We start from the raw sequence: 27,341 nt of genomic DNA on the forward strand, positions 1-27,341 counted from the left end.
CGTTGCATTTAGTGAGACAGCTGTGCGTGGCTGCTCTTTAAATATGGTGACTGGAATGAAGTACCAGTGAGATCATGGCGGGGCGGGTGAATCAGAGGCCGCTCGCCCGCGATCTGATGTTTTTCCTGTGCCTGCATAACTAATAAGGCAGGTAGCGGACAATATGACGATAAAACCCTCCATTTGGGTGGAGGGAAAAACGCAGGTTTTCACGTCTGCCACTGCACTTAGAGCCTGGATGGGAAAATCCCGCCCATAGAATGGTTCAAGCACAGCAGGAGACCAATTTGGCCCATTGTGTGCATGCCAGCTCTCTTAGAGCAGCCCAGCTAGCCCCACTTCCCAGCCTTTTCCTGGTAGCTCTGCAATTTTTTTCTTGTTAGATAATTATCCAATTCCCAGAATGTAGCAAAGTTAGGATTGGATTAACTATGGTAGTGGGTGGTGGGGGGTCAATATTTAGGATTTTCAGAATTTACAGGTATGTTTCAAAAGCCAGGCAGAAGATGGGAATTGTTTTTATGAAAAAGTTCTATCAAGGATCATATAATTGAGGTGAAAACAATTTATTTTACAGATTCCGGAAAATCTTTGATCAAGGTGCAAAACAAGAGGAAATTTTTGAAAGTATTGCCAAGCCTGTGGCTGAAAAGTGAGTGTTGTTTTGATTTAAGCTTTTCAATCTGGGACTGAGAGCTTGTGCTGAATTTTGTTGATATGTCACGGGTCCTGACAACAGACAGAATGCCTATGAACGACCCCACCTTGGCCATTTGCAGGACTCCAGTCGTATTTTTGGGGGCCAAGCAACTAATTAGTTGTTGTTGAGGCTGCCACCCCTTTAAAGGTCAGCTAGCCACCCCCAGAAGCTGCCTGCGAATTGGTGGGTTGGCAGCTCAGTGGTCTCGTCAGCAACACCAGGATCAGTGGCCATTGCTGGGGCTGCACCTGAAAGAAGAGGACAATGTGAAAGTATGTTACCCTCCCGACTAGGTAAGTGGGGTTTGGAGACTGCGGGGTCTGTCTGATTAGCCCTTGTAAGGGGGCAGGATGTTGGTGAAGGCAGGTGGGCGTTGCCATGGGCCCCCTCCATGGGCCACAGTATCTGAATGTGGGGAAGGAGTGTTCACTCCTGAGCCCAAAGGGGGTCTGCCATGATTCACCAGGTAGCCACAGGGCGGAATGTCCACTCATTGCTAATGACATGCCAGTGGCGGTGGGAAGAGCCTCTTTAAGTGGCTCAGTTGGCCTTTAGCAGGATGCCTGCCCTCCACCTTCCCTGCCGCTGGTAAAATTGCATGATTGTGGTAAGACCATGCCATTTTCCGCCCCCACTCCCCCTTCTCCTAGCCCATCCCTAGAGGAGAACCTTTGAATTCTGATCCTTTGAATTCAACTTTGAAGGTACCAAAAAGGAGACTTCACAAATTTGAAATTCCAGTTTGAAAATGAAAACGTTTTAGGGCAGGTGAATGGTACATACGAACATACAAAATAAGAGCAGAAGTAGGCCATTCGGCCACTCGAGCCTGCTCTGCCATTCAATAAGATCATGACTGATCTGTTTGTGTTTGGAATTTCACATTTCCATCTACACCCAATAACCTTTGATTCCCTTGTCTGACAAGAGTCTATCTACCTCTGTCTTAAAAATATTCAGTGACCTTGCCTCTACTGCTTTCTGGGGCAGAGAGTTCCAAAGTCGCACAACCCTCTCAGAGAAAAAAATTCTCTTCATCTCTGTCCTATAAGGGCGACCCCTAATTTTAAAACAGTGCCACCTTGTTCTTGACTCACCCACAAGAGGAAACACCCTTTCCACGTCCACCTTGTCAAGACCATTCAGGGTCTTATATACTTCGGTGAGTCTTAGAATTATTCAAAAGTGGTTAATGATGAAGATCCGCTAAACTTTCAGTATTCCATGAAGTGCTCTAATCCAGTGCATTGTTCGCAGTTCCATCTCAAAGGTGAGCTTATTGTTGTACTGTCATGACATTTAAAATGTTGAAAAATCAGCCAGCATCTAAGCCTGCAATTACACTACTGTTGGTGCATTTATACAGCATTCTAGCATCATAGGAGGACTCATTGTGGAATCAGACAGGGCCAGGATTAAGATTTGCACTTCAGCTTTTTAGCTTTGTTGCAAACTGAAACTGCTTCCTTCAGGGAAGTGCCAGCATGCCTCACTTCAGAGTCAGGTCAGGCCCCGTTTTCGGGTTTATGCTGCAGCTTCTGTGTGTTGGTGCAAAGCAAAATCCAGTCTGACACAGCTTGCAGTAACTCCCTGGTTTCTTGTTCTCCTTTGTAGTACAACAATCCCACTGGGTTTTGGCAGGAGTAAGTCCATAAAGATGACAGTTATTCCCAATGGTTGAAAGTGGGGCGATTCTTGTGTCAGTATGGCTAAGCGAGCGTGTTGCATGCTCTGTATCATCTCCCACCATCCCTCAGTTGGACACCCTAGTTAAAATTGGATTTTATGACATTGCTAGGGTTCCCTTGAGATTTATAATGCAGTAACTTTGATCTGCCTTTGGTCAATGCTTATTTTTGGTTGGGAAATGACCCATTGTGCATGGCAAAAATTGGAGCACTTTGGGGAAGTAGAAGTTTATGGTTGATCATGGATAGTAAAAAATAGTGTTTGGACAGGTGGTAATGTTCAAGTAAACTCTTTCAACAGCATATTTCCAATTCTTTTTTTGTTTAGTAGTTTTTGTTTGCCTTAGATATTTTTCTGTCCTCCATTGACTTTGCAACCATTTATTTATTTACTAACTAGCTACAAGTAATGCCTGTTTGATTTGAGTCTTAAATGGTACATTTGTGCGTGGGCTGGAGAAGACTTTGTGAGTAACTGGCTAGTGTCAGGAAGCATCTATAGAAATTTTATTTTATTCATTCATGGGATGTGGGCTTCTCTGGCTAGGCCAGCATTTATTACCCATCCCTAATTGCTCTTGAGAAGGTGGTGATGAGCTGTCTTCTGAACTGCTGCAGTCCATGTGGTGTAGGTACACCCACAGTGCTGCTAGGGAGGGAGTTCCAGGATTTTGACCCAGCGACAGTGAAGGAATGTCAATATATTTCTAATTCAGGATGGTGAGTGGCTTGGAGGAGAACTTTCAGGTGGTGGTGTTGCCATGTGTCTGCTGTCTTTGTCCTTCTAGGTGTTGTTGGAGCTGCACTCATCCAGGCAAGTGGAGAGTATTCCATCGTACCCTTGACTTGTGCCTTGTAGATTGTAGACAGGCTTTGGGGAGTCAGGAGGTGAGCTACTCGCTGCAGGATTCTGAGCTTCTGACCTGTTCTTGTAGCCACAGTATATATATGATTAATTCAGTTCAGTTTCTTTTTTTAATTTCATTCACGGGATGTGGGCTTCGCTGGCTGGGCCAGCATTTATTGCCCATCCCTAGTTGCCCTTGAGAAAGTGGTGGTGAGCTGTCTTCTTGAACCGCTGCAACCCAAGTCAGGATGGTCAGTGACTTGGAGGGGAACTTCCAGGTGGTGGTGTTCCTATCTATCTGTTGTCCTGTCCTTCTAGATGGTGATGGTTGTGGGTTTGGAAGGTGCTTTCGAAGGAGATTTGGTGAATTTCTGTAGTGCATCTTGTAGATGGCACACACTACTGCTACTGTGCGTCGGTGGTGGAGGGAGTGAATGTTTGTGGATGTGGTGCCAATCAAGCGGGCTGCTTTGTCCTGGATGGTGTCAAGCTTCTTGAGTGTAGCATTGGAGCTGCGCTCGTCCAGGCAAGTGAGGAGTATTCCATCACACTCCTGACTTGTGCCTTGTAGATGGTGGACAGGCTTTGGGGAGTCAGAATGTGAGTTAATCGTTGCACGATTCCTGGCCTCTGACCTGCTCTTGTAGCCACAGTATTTATATGCTAATCCAGTTCAATTTCTGGTCAATGGCAACCCCCAGGATGTTGATAGTGGGGGATTCGGCGATGGTATGCCATTGGACATCAAGGGGCAATGGTTGGATTCTCTCTTGTTGGAGGCGGTCCTTGCCTGGCACTTGTGTGGTACGAATGTTACTTGCCACTTGTTAACCCAAGCCTAAATATTGTCCAGGTCTTGCTGTATTTGGACATGGACTTCCTCAGTATCTCAGGAGTTACATACGAACATATAAACATACAAACAAAGAGCAGGAGTAGGCCATTCAGCCCCTCGAGCCTGCTCTGCCATTTAATAAGATCATAGCTGATCTGATAGTAACCTGAAATCTGCATCCTACCTACCCACGATGACCTATCACCCCTTTGCCACGAATCTACCCACCTCAGTGAGACAGCTGCCCCTTTTTTGGCAGGAATGAGTTGGATGAGTTTGCCATTGTAGTTTCCAGTGCCTAGGCTGATGCCGGGTGGTCCATCCAGTATCAGTCCTTTTCTGAGACTTTGTAGCGGTTTGTCACAACTGAGTGGCTTGCTGGGCCATTTCAGAGGACATTTAAGAGTCAACCACATTGCCTTGGATCTGCAGTCACATGTAGGCCAGACCAGGTAAAGATGGCAGATTTCCTTCTGTAAAGGACATTAGTGAACCAGATGGTTTTTACGACAATTGACAATGCTTTCATGGTCCACATCAGACTTTTAATTCTAGATATTTATTGAATTCAAATTTCAGTATCTGCCATGGTGTGATTTGAACACTGCTCCTCAGAGCATTGCCCTGGGTCTCTGGATTAATAGTACAGTGACAATACCACTACACCACCACCCTGATGGATTGCAGCATTTCAAGAACGGCACCACTACCTTCTCAAGGCACGTTGTGATGACTAATAATTATGAATTGCCAGCATCGCCCGTGTCTTCATAATGAAATTCTAAAAGTTCAGTATTTATTTTTGGTGAACAAGTTGTCTAAATCAAGTATATCAATTTAGAATATACTAGAATACCAAATGATGGGCCAAGAGAAAGCCATTGGCTTATTAGATTGCCTTTTCTAAAGGTTGCACTCAAACATGAACTCTTCCTTTTACTTAATCTACGGAGGGAAAGATCTGGATAACTAGTCCCTGACCCCCAGAAATAACAATGATGCTGCTGTCCCAGTTTTCTTTCTTCAGTTCTGTCCCACTGTTCTCCTCAGACAATATTTCACTCTGGCTCTCCTTCAAACCAGCAGCACATGAAATGTCATTGGGGTATATTGCATAAAATAATTTATACCTTAGCTGCTGTCCTTACTTTTGTAGTTGAGCCAGGATACCTTTATCTCACTTCAGTTCCAGAGTGAAAGCAAAAAGGAAACTGATTTGACCAACCTAAAAAGGGAAGAATAGAAAATTAAGAAGAATGTTTTGAGGGAAAAAATATAAGGAAGAAAATTAAAATCAGTTTAAATAGTGAAATATCATAGTCCCATACACAGCAGTGTGATGAATGCTCATTTGATCTCTCTCCAGTGATGTTGAGACAGTGTTGATCCTGAGAACAGGGTTAACATTCTTATTCTGGGGGCAAGGGGAACTTCCACCCTTCCATCTGACACTGTTCGAACCCCCACCCATTTCCCTGGGTTGTATTTCATCTGATGCATTAAATGAGCTCCCAGCTGAATCACTGTCACCTTTGACGTTATAAAATCTTGGCAGTGCTGCAGCACTAGCAGGACCACCATTGGAGCAACAGAATTTGCTTGAAGATCTTACCGCTAAACGCCTCAGCTAAGATTGAGATCCCAGGAAGGCAGGTGGTGGGCTTTAACTGAGGTACAAGCCCCCTCTATGTGACACCTCTGGGCCATTACACTGCTTCCTGGGACTTACCACACTGTCAATTATGACCTGAGAAAGACAACAGATGTGGGTAGGAGGGACATCTGCCAGCAATTTGTGCTCTGCATCCCCCATCCCTCTCCGGCTTACTGCCACCTGATTGTTGTTTTTTTGCACTAGATGGGGAAAGAGAGACCAGTGAAAGTGGTGAGGAGGAAAATATAGATTGGGCAACAAGGTGGCTGTAGTTTGGATTTTTCCCTTGCGTGGGATTGCAGAGGTGAATCCAGCTCTGAGTTTTCCTGTTTTCCTTCAAACATTGAGAGAGGATTGTTCATGTCCATTAGTGCAGCACATCATCTCGTACAAAGGACGAGACATTAAACTATCTTAGAACTATTTGCTTGTAAAAAAATGACTTTACAGGTTTAAAGATTTGCAGTAAATATTTCAAGATACTCTCAAAAAAACATGACTGATGCTTGTTGCTGAAGCTTTTTGTCTTGCACTCATCAGGACAAACACCAGAGTGCCAAATTTCACAACCATTTAGATTGCTTGAGTTGTTCGTAATAGGTAGAGTACAGACTGTATTCTCCAAAACCTCCAAAACCCAAAACAAAGCATCTTCTGTTAGATGTGATTCCACGATTAGGCAGCACTTGCTGAACATTGAGTGTGCTAATACACTAACATCCAATTTAAGATAATCAAGCTCATAACATGGCTCACTTAAACTTGATAGAAGTGAAATAAAATTACTCAGGGACCGATTCTTTGCAAACAACAGGAATAAGTTCAAGTCTTACACCTAATTTAAATTACCTGGGTGCTTAGGAGCCTATAGTTCACCGTTGCTTTCTCCAGGGCAATGCCTCGGCTGATCAGAATTGACTTCCCCAACCAATAAGCACCCTTTTCCCCTGTAGAATAAATTGCTGTGACCATTTGAAATTTGGCATTCTTGTGTCTGTTTTGAATAGAGAAAGATGCAAAGCTTCTGCAATATGTCTCTCTTTTTAGCAATATTCAAGTTTTGTTCTACCAAGCAACAATTGATGCGTGTTGGGTCAAACCACTCCTTACAAAGGATAATCTCATCCTAACAAAAATGTTACTTGCTATAGACACGGCTTGCTCATATAAAATTTAGTTCTACCGATATCCAAGGTTGAAGGGAAACTAGATGGCATAGTGTATTAAAAATATCTGTTTTAGTCATTGGGGTTTGCGTTTGTAGACAAATTAAACTTATGATAGTATTAAGATATGGATGAATCAAAACCTCTACCAATTGAACGTTGGGAAGATTAAAGTGATTGCTTTTAGCTTGTACCATATCCTGCTCCCTCACCACTTCTGTCCCCTTCTCTGTCCACGTGCTGAGATGGAACTAGATCACATGAATCCCTGTTATATTGTTCGATCCACAATGTTTACTGTTGACCAGTAGCTTCCAGTAATGCTGGTTTGGCTGTCCAGTAATTTCATGGCTCAGACTTTGAGCAGTGTCTCTCATAGAGGGATCCTGTTGAGTTTGCTGCATCTATTGACGAACCACAAGCCTGCTAATTATTGTAAAATCCAACTCCTGATCCAATTTCATAAGGTATCCATCCAGAGCTTCTAATGTTACACCTGCCTTAGGAAAGCTAGTTTCCAGTTCTTTTTGGTCTTTTCTGAGGTTGTTAAATAAGGTTAGTCTTGTAGCTTTTCTTATTACTGTTTGTGGGAACTTGCTATGTACAAATTGGCTGCTGCATTTTCTACACAATAGGGAATTCACTTCAAAAGCACTTAGTTGGCTGTAAAGTGTTTGGAATGCCCAAAGGTCATGAAAGACACTATTTAAATGCAAGTTCTTTGTTTCTTTTCCAATAAACTCGCTCGTTGCTTTCATAACCATTATTAAGTTATTCCAAGGGCCCAAAGTGCTAATTTGGACCCCTTTGATTATTTTCGACTTTCTGCTTATGCTACCTATTCCGCTGTGGTAAATGAAAACATTTGTCTTCTGTCTTTAACAATGGTTGTTTTTTTTATTTGGATATGCTTGTTTAGTAAATCACAATTGGATGGAAAGATACTGAGAGCATAAGTGGAAGGCAGAAGTAGGGGCATTTCTTTCATTTGGAAAGAAACTATAGCAAAATAACTATAGGTTGTAGACAACTAAAAAGATTGCATAACGTCTAAAAACAAGATGTTTTAAGTCTGAGGTTATCCTGACCGCCACAATGAAATTTGTTTTTCTTTAAATTAATAAATGCCAGAACAGTGAGTTGCCGTCCTGATTTCATTAATGTTCAATGTGCTCTGCAGTGTGTGGGTTTGAGTTACTTTTCACAGTATTTTCAATAAGGGAATAATTTTAAAGCTTGATGCATTTTTAAGTGTGTATCATAGTAGCTTGTGAAAAATTGGCTTGACAATTTGGGTTCGCCCAAATGCTAATCCTGTTTTAAATAAGTGTTCAACTATGAAAAAGCATTTTTGAAATATCCCTTAGAAGATAAGAGAATAACTAAAACTGAGCACGGAGGATAGCAGTTGAAGGAAATATTTGCTCATTCCATGACTGCATAATGTCATTTTTTCATTTTTCATAAACAATACTATTTAACCTTTCACTAAGTCTGGCTAATGGGAAGTACTCTGGAATTATAAGCAATTACCTGTAATTCTATGTGATGTATTATGCAGCAACTGAGATTTGGCAGAAAACCATTTTGAAATTATAGAAAAGATTTGAGTTTTGAATGCAGCAACGGAAATTGAGTGTTTGAGTTAACTTAGGACAATTATCAGAGGAAAATTATTTCCAAACTTGTAGTGTGTGGAATGAATTTTGAGATGGGAGGAGGTGGAGAGAATGTGGGTTTAATGTGTCCATTATGGGCAAGGTCAGAGTAATGGCATCTAGGGAGTTGACATTTAATGCCTTGTTGCCCTGTTCATAGTACATGTTTTAAATTGGGGGACCTAACTGCCATTGCAAAGTGCAGTCGAACTGGCAGGGTTTACCCCCAAACTGCCCACGATTGGAAAGTAAAATAGGGCAGTGTTTAAAGTGAACTGCCGATTTGTTTGCTATGCGCTATTTTTGAAGAGAAATTCCCTCCGCATTGAATTTGGAAATGACAAATGAATGGCGAAGGCGTTTAGTGACACTGGGACTGAGATGGTGATGAAACTAGTCAACGTTAAAGACGTGGAAGCTAGTAGTCCTTGCTATGGAAGGAGCATGAGATCAGAAGTTCAGCTTCAGGTTGAATAGGCTGTCAAAATTTGAACTGCCTGAGACTGTGGCCAGGGCAGGGTTTGGTGTTTGTGGCAAGGTATGGAGTTTGTGGCAGGGGCCAAAGAGAGTGGCTTTGGCCTTCCTAATGTTTAGCTAGAAGAAATTTGAGTTTCATCCAAGGCTGGATGCTGGATGAGAGAGACAGTGCTGGGTATTACTGCATACAAATAGAAGCTGATCCCATGACTTTGAATTATATCACCTGAGAGGGAAGCATGTGAAAGAGGTAGAAAATGAGGCCATGATATGGGAGTTGGAAGAGAGGTTATTGTTAGAGGGACTTCGGTTCAGACTGAATAACTGATGACAGTGGATTCAAGTGAGGGTAGTCTCATAGGCTGGACTATGGGAGACAGGGACCAGTTGAAGATTGTATGAACATGTTGTTAAAGGCTGCAAAGATGTCAAGGGAGAGACACCATCTGTAACTTTTGTTTGTTTTGGTGGTTTGAATTGATTGGAAGGAGTCAAACAGTTGTGAGATAAGTAGACCTGGATCTGGGAAGCAACAATATATTCATAGTTCGTGGAAAAGAAAGGGAGGCTGGAAATGGGGGTAGCAGTGAGGACACAGGAAGGAAGGATTTTTTGTCTTGAAGCTTGGGTGACACTGAAGAGCCACACTACCACTGGAGGGGTTTGAGCACAATAGGTGATGGAAGGTATAGCCAGATGGGGAAGCTTGTCAAGGGCAAGATGTTGCCACCCACTAGCCAGGTTTTACTCCAGTTGATATCAATAGGAACACCTACAATGTTCTTCAGGACAGTGTTCTGGGCCTAACCACCTTCAGCTGCTTCATCAATGACTTTTCCTCCATCCCGGTGTAGCCTGGAGGGATTCAGATTCTTGAGGCACTGGGACCGGTTCTCGGGAAGGTGGGACCTGTACAAACCGGACGGGCTGCACCCAGGCAGAGCTGGGACCAGTGTCCTTCCGGGGGCTTTTGCTAGTTCTATTGGGGAGTATTTAAACTAGTGTGGCAGGGGGATGGGATCCCAGGAATAGGATCAGATAGATCAGATTCAGATCAGAAAAATGGAGGTAGAACATTAGCTAGGGACGTTGTGATAGACTTGGAGTTACAGGAGAAGCAAAGTTTACAAAGTGTCAAGCAAGGGAAATTGACGAGGCTAAACTGTTTATACTTCAATGCAAGGAGTATTACAAACAGGGTAGATGAGTTAAAGGCACAGGTAGACGCATGGCAGCAGGATGTCATTGCTATAACAGACTCCTGGGTAAAGGAGGGACAAAACTGGCAGCTAAATATCCCTGATTATAGAGTCTTCAGACACGATAGAGTAGGAGATAAAAAAGGAGGGGGGTAGCACTAATGGTTAAAGAATCAATTCCAGTTGTGAGAAGGGATGATATACTAAATGGGTCAACAAACGAGGCTTTATGGATTGAGCTTAGAAATAAAAAAGGGGCAGCCACACTGCTGGGAGTATACTACAGACCCCCAAATAGTGAAAGGGAGATAGAAGAACAAATATGTAGGCAAATTTCTGCTTGTAAGAACAAGAGGGCAATAATAGTAGGAGACTTCAACTATCCTAATATCAACTGGGATTCAAACAATATAAGGGGCACTGAGGGAGAAAAATTCATGCAGTGCGTCCAGGAAAATTTTTTCAACCAATTAGTGACAAACCCAACGAGAGGAGATGCAATTCTAGACCTAGTATTGGGGAATGAAGAAGGACAAGTGGGTGAAGTGACAGTTGGCGACCGTATCGGGGACAGTGATCACAATTCAGTTAGATTTAGCATTACCATGGAAAAGGACAGAGATAAGGCAGGAGTAAAAGTCTTGAACTGGGGGAAGGCAAATTTTGCAGAAATGAGAAGGGACTTGACTGAGGTGGAGTGGATAACACTGCTGGAAGATAAAACAGTGGAAAACCAGTGGGAAGCACTAAAAAGCGAGATCCTAATTGTACAAAGTTTATATGTCCCCTGCAAAAATAAGAGTGGTACTGCCAAATCTAAACCCCCCTGGTTGTCTAGCGGATTACAGGGGAAGATCAAACAGAAAAAGAAAGCATATGATAGGCACAAAGAATTAAGCACTGTAGATAGCCTAGACGAATATAGGAAGTGCAGGGACGAAGTAAAAAAGGAAATAAGGAAATCAAAGAGAGGGCATGAAAAAAGATTAGCAAGTAAAGTTAAAGATAACCCAAAGATGTTTTACCAATACATTAATGCTAAAAGGTTAGTTAAGGAAAAAGTGGGACCTATCATAGATGATGATGGAAACTTGTGTGTAGATGCAGAGGCTGTGGGAAGGGTTTTGAACGAATATTTTGTCTCCGTGTTTACAAAGGAAAGGGAAGATAGAGATATAGTAGTCTAGGAGGAACATTGCGAGATATTGGACAGGATAGTCATAAAGAGGGAGGAAGTACTCGAAGAGTTGAAATCCTTGAAAGTTGATAAGTCACCAGGGCCAGATAGATTGTTTCCGAGGCTGCTGAAGGAAGTCAGGGGCGAGATAGCAGATGCTCTGAGGATGATTTTCCAATCTTCACTAGATACAGGGGAGGTACCGGAGGACTGGAGAAATGCAAACGTAGTTCCACTGTTTAAAAAGGGATCAAAGGAAATGCCAAACAATTATAGGCCAGTTAATGTTACATCAGTGGTGAGCAAATTAGTAGAATCAATCCTGAGAGATAGGATTAACTGTCATGTGGAAAGGCATGGACTAGTCAGGGATGGTCAGCATGGATTTGTCAAAGGAAGGTCTTGCCTCACAAATTTGATTGAATTCTTTGAGGAAGTGACAAGAAGGGTTGATGAAGGTAGTGCAGTGGATGTTGTGTACATGGATTTTAGCAAGGCATTTGACATGGTCCCACATGGCAGATTGATCAGGAAAGTAAAAGCCCGTGGGATGCAGGGTAATGTGGCAAACTGGATAAAAGGTTGGCTTTGTAACAGGAAACAAAGGGTAATGGTCAATGGATTCCCTTGCAAATAGAAAGTTGTCTCAAGTGGTGTTCCACAGGGCTTGGTGTTGGGACCCTTGCTGTTTGTGTTATATTAACGATTTGGATGTGAACGTGGGAAATTTGCAGATGACACAAAGATTGGCCCAGTAGTGGATAGTGCAGACGATAGCCATAATCTCCAAAACGATATAGATGGGTTGGTGGAATGGGCGGTAAAGTGGCAGATGGATTTTAACATAGAGAAGTGTGAGGTCATACATTTAGGGAGGTCAAACAGTTACAGGGATTACACAATAAATGGGAATATACTAAGGGGGGTAGATGAAGTGAGAGATCTTGGCGTACAAGTACATAGGTCCTTGAAGGCAGCAGTTCAAGTAGACAAGGTTGTAAAGAAGGCATATGGAATGCTCTCCTTCATTGGCAGAGGTATAGAATATAAAAGTAAGGATATAATGTTGGAATTGTATAAAACACTGGTGAGGCCACAACTGGACTATTGTGTGCAGTTCTGGTCACCACATTACAGGAAGGAATTAATTGCTCTGGAGAGAGTGTAGAGGAGGTTTACAAGAATGTTGCCAGGGTTAGAAAAGTGTAGCTACGAGGAGAGATTGGATAGGTTGGGGTTATTTTCCTTAGAACAAAGAAGGCTGAGAGGTGACTTGATTGAGGTGTACAAAATTATGAGGGGAATAGATAGAGTGGAGAGGATAAAATTGTTTCTCTTGGTGGAGAATTCTAGAACCAGGGGACATAGATTCAAGATAAGTGGCAGAAGGTGTAGGGGGGACATGAGGAAGAACTTTTTTACGCAGAGGCTGCCCAAGCTGGTGGTAGAGGCAGAGTCTCTAAACTCTTTTAAAAAGTACCTGGATCTGCACTCAAAGTGCTGTAAGCTGCAGGGCTATGGGCCGGGTGCAGGAAGTGGGATTAGAAAGGGCACCTGGGTGTCCTCGGGCTGGCATGGACAAGATGGGCCGAATGGCCTCCTTCTGTGCTGTAACTTTTCTATGGTTCTATGGTTCTAAAAGGTTAGAAGTAGGGATGTTCGCTGATGATTGCACAATGTTTAGCACCTTTCTTGACTTCTCAGATGCTGAAGCAGTTTGTGTCCATGTGCAGCAAGACTTGGGCAATGTTCAGATTTGGGCTGATAAGTGGCAAGTAACATTCGTCCCGCATAAGTGCCAGGCAGTGACTATCTCCATCAAGGGAACATCTGACCATCTCTTCTTGACATTGGCATTGCTGAATCCCCACAACTAACATCCTGGGGGTTACCATTGACCAGAAACTGAATGAGACCAGCTATATAAATACTGTGTCTACAAGAACAGGTCAGTGGCTGAGAATTCTGTGGTGAGTAACTCACCTTCTGACTCCCCAAAGCCTGTCCACCATCTACAAGGCACAGTTCAGGAGTGTGATGGAATACTCCCCATTTGCCTGGATGAGTGCAGCTCCAACACTCAATAAGATTGACACCATTCAGGACAAAGCAGTGTGCTTGATTGGCACCCCATCTACCATCTTAAACATTCATCCCCTCTACCACCGACGCACAGTTGCAGCAGTGTGTACCAGCAATAAGATACACTGCAGGAACTTACCAAGGCTCCTTAGACAGCACGTTTAAACCCACGATTGCTACCACCTAGAAGGACAAGGACAGCAGATACATGGCAACACCACCACCTACAAATCGCCCCCCCACCCAAGCCACACGCCACCCTGATTTGGAACTATGTCGTCGTTCCTTCACTGTCACTGGGTCAAAATCCTGGAACTTCCTTCCTAACAGCTCTGGGTGTACCTACAACACATGGACTGCACTGGTTCAAGAAGGTGGCTCACCACCACCTTCTCAAGGGCAGTTAGGGATGGACAATAAATGCTGGCCTCAGCAGTGATGCCCACGTCCTGTGAAAGAATAAATAAATAAAATAATGGTGATGGATGGCTATGATGATGAGTACATACTGGTAGGCAATGTCTGGTAGTCAGTGATTTTGATCTGCTTCTGAGCTTGGTGAGTGGGACAGGAAGAAAGTTGGTGAGGTTAGTCCCTAGCGGCCCTCAACTTCTACATCCTTAGCTGGTCTCAGATCGCTGACATCTTCCAGGGTCCGGAGAGGCTGCAGGGACAAGGGCTACCCACAGACGATGTGGCTGATGATGTCCGTGCGGCGGCTTTGGAATGCAGCAGAGAGATAGTGCTATGAGGCTCATGCTGCAGCCCGGATTTTGGTGGAGCAAATGATTAGGCATATTGAAAATGAGGTTCCGGTGCCTTGACAGGCCTGGTGGAGCACTGCACTACAGTCCACAGAAGTTGTTGCGCATTATCGTCGCTTGCTGCGCATTACATAACCTGGTGCTGTAACGGCGGGAGGAGCGGAGGAGATGGAGGAGCTGCTCGTCTCCTCCATTGAGAATGCTGAAGGGGATGAGGGTGATGAGGTCCTCGAAGACGAGGATCCCGCCAATGACCACACGAGGCAGGCGTGCTCATGAGGCCCTAATCGCCCCAAGATTCGTGGAGGTTGATGACACGATGCAGTGAGGACAGTCCTGACACCCTCACCTTGCATCTATAAATATGGAAACATAGAAACTAGGAGCAGGAGTAGGCCATTCGGTCCTTTGAGCCTGCTCCACCATTCAATATGATAATTGCTGATCCTCTATCTCAACGCCATGTTCCTGCTTTCTCTCCATACCCCTTGATGCCCCTAATGTCCAAAGATTTATCAATTTCTTTCTTGAATATACTTAGTGACCCAGCCTCCACAGCCTTCTGCGGTAGAGAATTCCACAGGTTGAACACCTTTGAGTGAAGAAATCTTTTCTCATTTCAGTCCTAAATGGCCTGCCCTATATCCTGAGACTGTAGCCCCTGGTTCTAGACTCCCCACCCAGGGGACACACCCTCCCTGCATCCAGCCTACCTAGCCCTGTTAGAATTTTATGTGTTTCAATCAGATCCCCTCTCATTCTTCTAAACCCTCGTGAATACAGGCTCAGTTGAACCAATCTCTCCTCATGCGACAGTTCTGCCATCCCCGGTATCATCCTAGTGAACCTTCGCTGCTCTCCCTCTATGGCAGTATACCCATTCTTAGGTAGGGAGACCAAAGCTGCACGCAATACGCCAGGTGTGGTCTCACCGAGGCCCTGTATAACTGAAATAAAGCATCCCTACTTCTGAACTCAAATCCTCCTTCAATGAAGGCCAACAATGCCATTTGCCTTTCTATTTGTTTGCTGCACCTGCCTATTTACTTTCATTGACTGGTGGACAAAGATATCCAGATCCCTTTGTACATCCACATCTCCCAATATATCACCATTTAAATAATACTCTGCCTTTCGCTTTTTCACACCGGAGTGTATAACTTCACATTTAGCCACGTTATACTGCATCTGCCATGTGTTTGCCCACATACAAAACTTTTCTAAATCGCCCTGAAGCCTCCTTGCATCCTCCTCACAACTCACAACCCCGTCCAGCTTTGTGTCGTCTGCAAACTTGGAAATATTGTAGATAAAGGCAAAATATTGTGGATGCTGGAAATCTGAAACAAAAACAAAAAATGCTGGAAAAACTCAGCAGGTCTGACAGCATCTGTGGAGAGAAAGACAGAGTTAACGTTTCGAGTCCATATGACTATTCTTCAGAGCTAAAGAGAAGTACAAAAGTGGTGAAATATGTACTGTTTGAGGGGGGGTGGAACAGGTGAAGCTGGATAGAAGGCCAGTGATAGGTGGAGGCAAAGGAGAGATTGCCAAAGACGTCTAAAAACAAAAGTCCAAGGGATGTTAATGGTGGTGGTACTGGCTAAAGGAGGTGCTAATGGTGACATTAAGAGTAGAAAGCAGAATGTGTGTGATAATAGCTGGACCAGGCTAAGCACTCTGGAAAGAAGAACATGAGCAAGTGACAGGGATAAAGGCAAAATACTGTGGATGCTGGAAATCTGAAACAAAAACAAAAAATGCTGGAAAAACTCAGCAGGTCTGACAGCATCCGTGGAGAGAAAGACAGAGTTAATGTTTGGAGTCCTTGAGGACAAGGGGGTGACCCTATCATGGTTCTTGGAGGGAGAGGAAGATGTGAGGGCAGAGGTGCGGGAGATGAGTCAGAGACGGTTGAGGGCCCTGTCAACCACCGTGGGTGGGAAACCTTGGTTAAGGAAGAAGGAAGACATGTCAGAAACACTGTTTTGGAAAGTGGCATCATTGGAACAGATGTGACAGAGGCGAAGGAATTGAGAGAATGGGATGGAGTCCTTGGAGGAAGCAGGGTGTGAGGGGCTGTAGCTGAGGTAGTTGTGGGAGTCGGTGGGCTTGTAATGAATATTGGTGGACAGTCTATCACCAGAAATTGAGACAGAGAGTTCAAGGAAGGGAAGGGAAGTGTCGGAGATGATGGATGGGTGGAAATATTGCATTCGGTTTCCTCATCCATGTGAATAGCTGGGGCCCAAGCACTGATTCCTGCGGTACACCACCGGTCACCGCCTGCCACCTGGAAAAATACCCATTTATTCCCACTTTCTGTTTCCAGTCTATCAACCAATTCTCAATCCATACCAGTATATTACCCTCTGTGAACCATCTGTGAACATTTGACTCCCGTGTGGCCGATGGCAGTGCACATACCCTCAGACTCATGTCATGGAGGGGCAGCAGAGGCTCCAATAGTCGCAAGATTCTTGGAGGATGATGAAGACATGCAGTGAGGACACTCCATAGATATTCACATTGCCTCTGTGAATGATTGACTCCCGTCTGGCTGATGGCAGCTCACTTGTGCTCTGTGATCAGGGTCATAGCATGGAGGTGCAGCCAGGAAACTTTAAAAGCACTTGATCCTCCGACAGCCTTCTTGAACTGTCCTATTCAGGACCATACGGTCATCAGACAGAGATGTTGAAGAGATGTGGGGGACAGCCCCACCCCAGAGGTACTGAGAGCACACGGAGAGAATGACAGAACTCTGTGACACCTGCCCACTACATTCTGGCAACAATGACAAGCATCATTGTGGTGCAGGCCTCACTAATGTGTCCAGTGAGTGTGAAGCTGCACCATCACTTTGCTCTGAGGGTTACACACTGCACAGGGAAGAGGCCCTGGACTGAGACACTTGCATTTTTCTTGTGCAGGAACCAAGGTTTCACATTTGAGAGACACGAACACTGCTCATTATAACAAGGAGCCATAGGCATTTTTGGGAATTTATTTACAATAGTGACCATTATGTACAAGTGATTTACACCCGTGCCCATGCGGTGCAATTTTGACCCCTTTAATCACATTTTGGTTTAATGTTTGTAAGTTTCCTTTAAACTTTGTCCTTGGTTTTACAGCTGACCTGAATTAGGGGCTGTGCTTGATTTATCCCTTGTTATTGTTAATTTAGTTAATTGTTTTAACTCTACAAGAGTTACATCTTTGTCACCTTCCTAAACTGATGCTCCCCCGACATCCACGGTGGAGGTGGAGGCAGTTTGCTGAGTGCTATTCCCTATTGTCTTTGAAGACTTGGGTGGGCGTCCTCTGGAAGGCTGAGATCTGGAGGGCCCCGGTCAGCCTTGGGTACCTGGCTGTGTGCCAGGTGCACCCTTCTTGGCCTGTGGAGCTGGAGATGATGGGGTCAATGGAAGAGGGGATTTGGATTGGCTGGACATTCCTGGAGTCACCTGGGCGGATGGCCCCAGGGTTTTGAGCTGCTGTTGGTCCTTCCTATGGGTGCCCGACGGCCCCTGGCCTTCTCCTTGAGGAGAAGGGGAAGCTGGAGTGTGATTGAACTGTCTTGCATCCCTCTTGCACTGACACTGTTGAAGGCCAATTATGGCGTTAGTGACGGAGCTCAGCATGCTCAGTAGTGCAGGACCGATGTCCTGGACCAAGGTCTCCATGATGGCTGCCATCCTGCCAGTATTGACCTCAGTACTTCAGCATGCTGGCGCTATCACCTCTGACTGAAGGCGGATCAACTCCACCATCGTGCCTTGCAATCTGTGGAGTGCACCAGATGCCCCTTCCTCATGTTCCCGTGATTGTCTTTGCAGCTCCAACAACTGAATGAGGACCGAGTCTAGAGGCTCATCATCTGAATTGTCCTCAGCAGATTCCTTACATCCAGCAGTCCTCCGAGTGCCGGCGATCTCTGATATCTTTGCCTCCGCCTGTTGTGGAATAGATTATGTGCTGTACTCACCAGATTGTGGTCCTGAGGCTGCTCTACATCTAGTCCCATCGCGGTGTGTGTTGCTGTGCTGGTGGAGGGTGTGGGTCAGTGCCGTGATGGGTCTTCAATGGTGCTGCCCTCAGGATCCTCATCTGAGGTGCTCTTGGTGTTGGGGTCCGGGTCAAGGTTGCCTGAGGGCGATGTGGCAGATGTGCCTAGGAGAGAAAGTGGAGATTATTGGTGCTTGGCAACCATGTTACACATAGAGCAGTGGACTCAGAGTAGCGTTGACAGAGGGATAATATGATGCAGGATCCTCACATGGATGCTTGCCGCCAACCTCACCATCGCTGCAGGAATGGTCCACGTCATCTCTGACCAGCTCCAGTGCGTGACTCTCGAATGGAGTCAGGACCTTGCTGTCTGGCACTCCACACACGCTCTGGGGACCTCTCCCATTGATTGTGCACAATCTTGTCCCGCGTAAGACAGATGGAGAGAGTGTGAGCAAGGCGTATGCCAGGCCAAATGAGAAGGATGGCAAGCATGCATGTGTGCTGAGTGGAGCCATGGACGGGATAAGGCCAGATGGAGATGTGGGGATGTGTGTGAGAGTGAGTGGTGATGTCCCTTGAGGTGGCAGTGAGCGAGATGCCAGTGAATGTGTGACGGCTTGTGAGTGTGTGAATTGAGAGCGATGAGATGGTTGACTTACCCTGGCGGCATGGATAAGATCATTCATCCCTTTTCTGCACTGGATGGCCAACCTCTTGTGTGCAGCAGTGGCACTGATCATCTCTGCCACCGCCTCCCAAGCCAAAGAGGTGAGACTGATGGCCCTCCTGTGGCCAGTGGGAGTAGATGACATCACGGCATCCAAAAGGTGTCCAGGGATGCGCCACTGTCTTTGCGCAGTTATGTACTTTCCTTTAAGTTTGACACTGTCTTTAAGTCTTTTAGTTAAGTACGAATGGTGGTTCCGTCTCTTGGAAGTCTTCTTCCCCATGAGAATGTATCTATTCTGTGTATTGTGAAATATCCCTTTAAGCGGATCTCTATTGGCCTATTCCTTAACCTCATTTGCCAGTTCACTTCAGCTAGCTTTGCTTCCATTCCCTCATAATTGCCCTTATTTAAGTTTAAAATACTAGTCTTGGACCCACTCTTCTCTCCATCAAACTGAATGTAAAATTCAATCATATTATGATCGTTGCCATCCAGGGATGCCTTCACTATGAGTTTATCAATTAATCCTATCTCATTGCACAATAGCAGGGCAAATATAGCCTGCTCTCTGGTTGGCTCCAACATGTGCTGTTCCAACAAACTATCCCAAAAACATTCTATGAACTCCTCATCTATGCTACTTTTGCCCATCTGATTTTTCCAGTCTGTATGTAGATTAAAATCCCCCATGATTATTGCTGTACCTTTCTGACAAGCTCCCATTATCTCTTCCTTTATATCTGTCCTAGTTACAATTAAGAGGCCTGTACACCACTCCCACAAGTGACTTCTTGCCTTTATCATTCCTCACCTCAACCCAAACCACTTCTGCCTTCTGGTTTCCTGAACTTAGGTCATCCCTCCCTAGTATGCTAATACGATCATTAACTAACAGTGCCATCTCTCCACCTTTTCCTAACTTCCTATCCTTCATAAATGTCACATACCCTTCAACATTCAGGTCCCAATCTATGCCATCCTGTAGCCATGCCTCTGTAATGGCTATCAGATTGTACTTCTTTCTATTTGCACTATCAGTTCATCTGTTTTGTTTCACATACTATGTGTGTTTAGATACAGAGCCTTTAGTTTTGTCCTCTTATTATTTTTGTAATGTCTAGCCTTATTTGCTGATTAACTCTTAAATTTGTACTCTCTGTCCCTTCCTGTCATGCTCTGTTTATCATTTCCCATATTAACACCTTTCTCTCTTGGCTTGTCTCAACTCTTTGGTTTACCACTTCTTCCCCAATTTGATCCCTTGCTCCCACTATTTAGTTGAAAGCCCTCTCTACTTCCCTTGCTATGTGGCTCTAAGCATTATCTTGGAGAAGCAGCCAACCAATGGCAATTTTGATTTGGATATAAACTGCCATTCCTTCATCATTGGTCAATATCCTGTAATTCTCTGTCAACACAGTTGTTGGAGCACTATTAGCATAAGAACCATAAAAATTCAAGGAATTTGCTCAGGGGAACTATTGATAGGCAGTAAATGCGGTCTTGCTGGTGTCAGTCTTCATCTTGAGAGGGCTGGAACAAAGGTGGCAGTCATCTGGAATATTGCATTCACTTCTGGGCATATCAGAAATTGGTCTTGAAGTGGGTGCAGTGTAAATACGCCAGAATGATACTGGGACTGAAAGGAATGCATTATTAGAGCTTTATCCCTAGTTGGTTTCACAATGTATTTCTCCAAGAAACTCACAAAAACATTTTGCAAACTCAATTTCAAGACCACCCTTGCCCATTTGGTTGGTCCAGCTTTTTTTTAAGATTAAAATCACCTCCCATTTATTACATTTTCTTTGTTACATTCTCCATTAATTTCTTATTTAATGCATTGTCCAATGGTATAACTACTGTTTGGGTGTCTATAAACTACTCTCACCAGCATTTACTGACTCCTGCTATTCCTAATTTCCACCCACACTGATTCTATGTCCTGATTTCCTGAGCCAAAATCCTTTCTCACTAATGTCTTTATGTCATCCTTTGTTATCAGGGCTATCCCTCCTCCTTTGCCATTCTGCCTGTCTTTTCAAAATATTGTGCACCCTGGTATATTTATTTCCCAACCTTTGGTCATCATATAACCATCTCTCTGTAATGGCGGTTAGATCTAAATCATTTATCTTTATTTGTGGCACTATGACTATCATTTTGAGCTTGTAGATTCCCCTTGCACAATTGACTCTTTAGAATTTCACCTTCAGAATAAATGCAAAACATTGCCTTCAATTCCCGTGACCAATTCCTTACTTTTAAGCAAACACCAAGATCATTTTTCAAGCTCATCCAGGGGTAAAAAAAACAATTATCTACTGCAATAATATAAAAGCAAAATATTGCAGATGCTGGAAATCTGAAACAAAAACAAAGATTGCTGGAAAAACTCAGCAGGTCTGACAGCATCTGTGGAGAGGAAGACAGAGTTAACGTTTCGACTCTTCATCAGAACTAAAGAGAAATAGAAATGTGGTGAAATATAAGCTGTTTAAGGGGGGTTGGACAGGTGAAGCTAGACAGAGGGCCAGTGATAGGTGGAGGCAAAGGAGAGATTGCCAAAGATGTCATAAACAGAAGGTCAAAGGGGTGATGACGGTGGTGATATTAGCTAAAGGATGTGCTAATGGTGACATTAAGGGTAGAAAGCAGGATGAGCAAGTGACAGATGACCCGAGTTGGGGTGGGGTGGGGGGAGGGGATCGAAATAGGCTAAAAGGTGGGGATAAAACAATACGGAAATAAATTGTAAAAATAATAATAGAAATAGGTGGGAAAAGAAAAAAATATATATAAAAATATATAATAATTATTAGAAAAAAGGGGTGAGGATGGAGGACAGAGTTCATGATCTGAAGTTGCTGAACTTATCTACTGCACATTGGTTGTCAGGGTGCTGGATGAAGCGTGCAGCAATACTGTTTGCATTCTGCTTGTACATCACTAATGCAGTCTATAAATTCAAAGCCTCCAGGGTTTGGGGAACTTGGTTAGCAGGATATTCTGCTGGTGGAATTGTTGCGACAGTGGGGTAACCTGCACAAAAGAGAAATTTAGCTATAGCAGCACAAGAATCTGGTGGGGCAGGAGAGAATAGAGAACTTTGGCAGATATATTCCATTGAAATAGGAGAGAAGGCCACTACAGGGTTCTCGCCTATGGGGCACTGCAGACTGAGTATAAGCACTTACCAGGGTCTACTGCACTCTTTACACGGCAGGAGAATGGGCAATAATAGATAGACACAGAGCGATCAGTTGGATTTCCAAGTTTATTCTTCCACCCACCCCCACCTCCACCTCCTCCACTGCCATTTGCTTTGGCAGGCAGGCAGGGCAGCATCCAGGAGAAAAACACAAATTGGGTCTGCACGACCTACATAAAAAGAATTTATACTTATGGACAACCATTCCTATGGAAATAATGTTGAATTTAGTAATTCTTTGATATTTTATTTTATGAGAGAGATCATGATATTGATTGTGATGAATGGCCACGGGAAGTCCGTGCTAAAGTAATTTGAAATTCACTGGATGGATGGTGCTTTATGAATTGAATGGCCTTTTCTTGCTCTGGACTTATGCTCAAATACATTTTGAGATTATCCAGGCCAGTTTGTTATGATAAGCTGATCCTTTATAATGTAAAAAGAAATGTTGATTCTGAGAAAAGCTATAACTCCAAGATAGATTTGTTGTTGGGATTCACTGTGCTACGTCTATCAGATCATATACCATAAGCTGTAGGAAAGGTGTATGGTGTAATTGGCACTTACAGTGATTTCAGTTTCCTACTTTAATTACTTGAATATTGTTCTCAGAGTGCTAAAACTGAAGCTGTTTACATTCTTCAGTCCTCCAGCAGATTATCATCAAGTCCTACATTTTATGTATCTTATTTTTTCTTTTACTTTTTCCCAATCTTCTTGTATCCTGCATCATTGCTGTTGGCTGTTAGCCCGACATGTAGGTTTTTTATAAAATTAAAATAAAAAAGATGACAATGCACCACAGTGCTACTCCTAGTCGCCACAGGATGGCTCTTCAAACTAGGGCAGGTATTGGATGGGTGGCGGGGGATATGTTGTGCAGAGAATAATCTCTTTCCTAAGTAAGTTTTTTTAAATGGACTGAGAGTCATCTTAAACTGCTCTTTGGCATTTCTGGTCACTTCTTCAGCCCCCTTGTTGGGAAGGATGTGACACTTGCACGGACGGCATAAGTCGTCTATTAAATGGGATCACATCCATTGCAGTGTTATGGCAACAGAGCCAGTACCAACATGGGTAAGGTGGGCTGAATGGACCTCCTTCTGTACTTATGATTCTATGATTTTATGAGAAACTGGATTTATCTTGCAAAATGTGATTTAACTTTCAGGTCCCATGTCCTCTTCTTCCCCAATGTATTCCGTATTTATTTGGTTAATGAGGAAAAGGCATCTGGATTAGATTTTGGATTCCACTCATATCTTTGAGGTGATGCAGCAACATTTGATGGCTGGTATGGGAAATTTCTAGTATATGGGAGAGCAATTGAATATCAGGACTACCCAAATATTAATGTTCTGCCATTTACAAAATCGACATGATGAATGGATTAAAGGACGGTGTGTATTTAGAGAGAGCACAACCATAATGCATTGATAATGACCATTATTTATTTAAACTACTCAGTTATATCAATAATGATTTGATTCTGCTTTTTAAAAAATAATCCTTTAAATCGTTTCCATATGAATATATAGTGACCCTGATGGAGTGGTCTTAAAGCTGTAAACTCAGACTCCAAACCTCATTTTCCCAAGATAGGTTCCATCAATTTGTTGGCGTTCACTAATTTACAGAAACCTAGAAGCCCATAGTTCTACAAAACACAAAATTGAGATTCTATCCTTGGATTGATGCTGAAAGGTCATTATAATACATTTTTTACATATGTTTTCTTTTCATAGTTTGACCGTAAAGCAGTCTAAACCAGATGTCTACTGTTGGACTGGCTGGTTGATTTGGAACTCCTTACTGATTAGGCTAATAGACTGTGAAATTATGGGTTGTTTTCTTCTGTGGCCATACACCCACCAAGAAACATATTGACATTATCCACACAGTCTACTTAACTAATGCAAATATTCACTTAATACTGCAAGTGCAATGTGCTAATCCAGTCCTTTGAATTGTCATTTTGTAGAGAACAATTTTTGTTTTTTTAAAAATCTTATTGATTGGAAAAACTGGATTTGAATTTGTGGGTGCAAGTGGATTGAATTAATGTTGACTCTTGAAATCTTATTATTAACAGCATCTGCAACATTTTTCCCCACATGAAGTAGGGTAAGAAACTTAAGTGCTTCTTATAATAAGAGTTGGGTAAATATGGGATGGAGGTTGGCACGCTATTGAATAATCACATGCGGACTCTGTATGGAACTCGTTTTGATGCCACAAATGGTGAGATATTCTCAGCTCCTACTATGATCACAACTACTCCTCTGTGTAAGTGTTGGTTAAAATAGCATTCTGATCCCAATTATGTCATTGGGTACAGATCTGCATGTTTAGAGAAGTATCCTACTAAGCTTCTAGCAGGTGCCCCTCTCATCTGCTCAGAAGAGCAGGTCTACATCGGAACCCATGGGATGATTGTTGAACTTCGGTGGATATGTCTTATGAGTGGTCAAGATTAAAACTGCCCTTTTATCTCCTTAATTTTAAATCCACGACCTCTTTACTGCTATTAAGGGGATGAACTAAAGATATGGAGAAAAAATGACAGTTGGAAATTCTTTCAGAAACTAATTTGACAGTATTGATAGGTTTACCATTATTTAATCGGTAAGTTCTCTTGGCTGTTCAACCAGGACTTGTTTCCAAAAGTCCTTAGTAGCTTCTTGTTATTTTTCTGGTCAATTCCCTCACTTTCTGGTTTTTATGATCTCTGCTTTACCAGCTATGATCTTTCTATTGTCTTGCTTTGAGTCAGAGAATGTTGTAGTAGGTCAAGTCCTACAGGAAATCGGGGATATGGTACTTCTGTGAAGTGTGTGCTGTGTACGAGGCTTTTAATATTCCACGAGTAAAACCCCCATGGTATTGCAGATGCATATAGTGGTTGTCCTATAAGGCCCTATAGGATTCGGCCATTGTGCAAATGCTTATACTCCATAACTCTAATTTAGCGTCTTCCAACCTCATGTGGCAATTGTATATTTACCAGCCTGTTGGATGTTCACCCCAGGCTAAAGGCTTATGGTAGCAGTGTGAAGTGTGCCAAGGTTGTGCTGATGCTGGCTCCTAAATTGTTCTGTACTTATTTTGAGTGCTGTTTGAGGCTATGTTGGCTCTCTCTGTCTTCTTTTCACAGGTGAAGGTTTTCTATAACAATTTTGTGGCTGGGATTGATTTTTTTTTTTGCCTCTTTTGAAACATTAAAGCTGTTATGAATTCACCCATTGGTTGTAGGTTTAACTTGCCTAGTCATTTACGGTTATTGGTGGCCTGTTTTGTTATGAACGGACTGTACTGCTATTTTCTGGGATGTGTGGTGCCTCTTTTCTGCAACAATGGCCCTGAATTATTTTTGCCAGTTTTTCTGTTTCCAGCCTTCAGCTTGTTACCATTGTTTTATTGCTATTTCACTACTGAAAATACTGTAAGCATTTATAACTGACTATACCAAGAAGTGCAGTATGCTAATATTGTCCAATAGATATAGCTGACTAACCACAAAGGTGACTATGACAAAGTTAGAACAGAAAACACTGGAAAAACTCAGCAGGCCAGGCAGTAACTGTGGAGAGAGAAACAGAATTAACGTTTCACTGTTTAAGCCACTAATTTTAATGGAAAACTTACACAATAGAGGTAAATACACGTGACATATGCATACTTACTTAACAAACTATTCCCAACCACTGCCAACATAAAATCCTCTCCAGAGAATTGGAGACTGGCAAATGTGACACCCTTGTTTAAGAAAGAGTGCAAGAACAGCTCAAGGAACTTTTAAAAAATTTATTTACGGGATGTGTGCTTCGCTGGCTGGACCAGCATTTATTGCCCATCCCTAGTTGCCCTTGAGAAGGTGATGGTGAGCTGCCTTCCTGAGCTGCTGCAGTCCATGTGGTACAGGTACACCCACAGCGCTAATAGAGAGGGAGTTCTATAATTTTGACCCAGCGACAATAAAGGAATGGTGATATATTTCCAAGTCAGGATGGTGAGTGGCTTGGAGGGGAACTGCCAGGTGCTGGTGTTCTCATCTATTTGCTGCCCTTGTCCTTCCAGATGGTAGGGGTCATAGGTTTGGAAGGTGCTGTTAGGGGAGCCTTGGTGAATTCCTGCAGTGCATCTTGTAGATGGTACACACTGCTGCTCCTGTGTGTCGGTGGTTGAGGGTGTGAATGTTTGTGGAAGGGGTGCCAATCAATCGGGTCACTTTGTCTTGGATGGTGTCAAGTTTGTTGAGTGTTGTGGGAGCTGCATTCATCTAAGCAAATGGGCAGTATTCCATCACACTCCTGACTTGTGCCTTGTTGGTGGTGGAGAGGCTTTGAGGGGTCAAGAGGTGAGTTACTCGTCGCATGATTCCTAGCCTCTGACCTGCTCTTGTAGTCATAGTATTTATGTGGCTAGTCCAGTTCAGTTTCTGGTCAATGGAAACCCCCAGGATGTTGATAGTGGGGAATCCAGTGATGGTGATGCCATTGAATATCAACAGGCGATGGTTGGATTCCCTCTTGTTGAGGATGGTCATTGCCCGACACTTGTGAGCCGCGAATGTTACTTGCCACTTGTCAGACCAAGCCAGGATATTGTCCACGTCTTGCTGCATTTGGATATGGACTGCTTCAGTATCTGAGGAGTCGTGAATGGTGCTGAACATTGTGCAATCCTCAGCAAGCATCCCCGCTTCTGATCTTATGATGGAAGGAAGGTCATTGATGAAGCAGCTGAAGATGGTTGGGCCTAGGACACTACCCTGAGGAACTCCTGCATTGTATACTGGAGCTGAGATGACTGACCTCTAACAACCACAACCATCTTCCTTTGTGCTAGGTATGACTCCAACCAGCAGAGAGTTTTCCCCCAGATTCCCATTGACTCCAGTTTTGCTAGGGCTCCTTGATGCCACACTCGGTCAAATGCTGCCTTGATGTCAAGGGCAGTCACTCTCACCTCACCTCGGGAGTTCAGCTCTTTTGTCTATGTTTGAACCAATGAAGTCAGGAGCTGAGTGGCCCTGGCGGAACCCAAACTGGGCATCGGTGAACAGGTTATTACTAAGCAAGCACAGCTTGATAGCACTGATGATGACACCTTCCATTACTTTACTGGTGATGGGTAATTGGCCGGGTTGGATTTGTCCTGTTTTTTGTGTACAGGACATACCTGGTCAATTTT

General features: G+C 43.6%; 1 protein-coding gene across 1 annotated transcript in view; it reads left to right on the top strand.

Moving 5' to 3' along the window:
- kif6 (kinesin family member 6) overlaps nucleotides 1–27,341 on the top strand; it is a 664,853-nt gene that overhangs the window by 16,317 nt on the left and 621,195 nt on the right. The window contains exon 3 of the mRNA XM_078542714.1: nucleotides 578–652. Within this exon, the coding sequence (XP_078398840.1) occupies nucleotides 578–652 (75 nt within the window). The remainder of the gene's footprint in view (nucleotides 1–577; nucleotides 653–27,341) is intronic.

The sequence above is a fragment of the Cetorhinus maximus genome, chromosome 5 (assembly GCF_964194155.1).
Source record: "Cetorhinus maximus chromosome 5, sCetMax3.hap1.1, whole genome shotgun sequence".
NCBI lineage: Eukaryota > Metazoa > Chordata > Chondrichthyes > Lamniformes > Cetorhinidae > Cetorhinus > Cetorhinus maximus.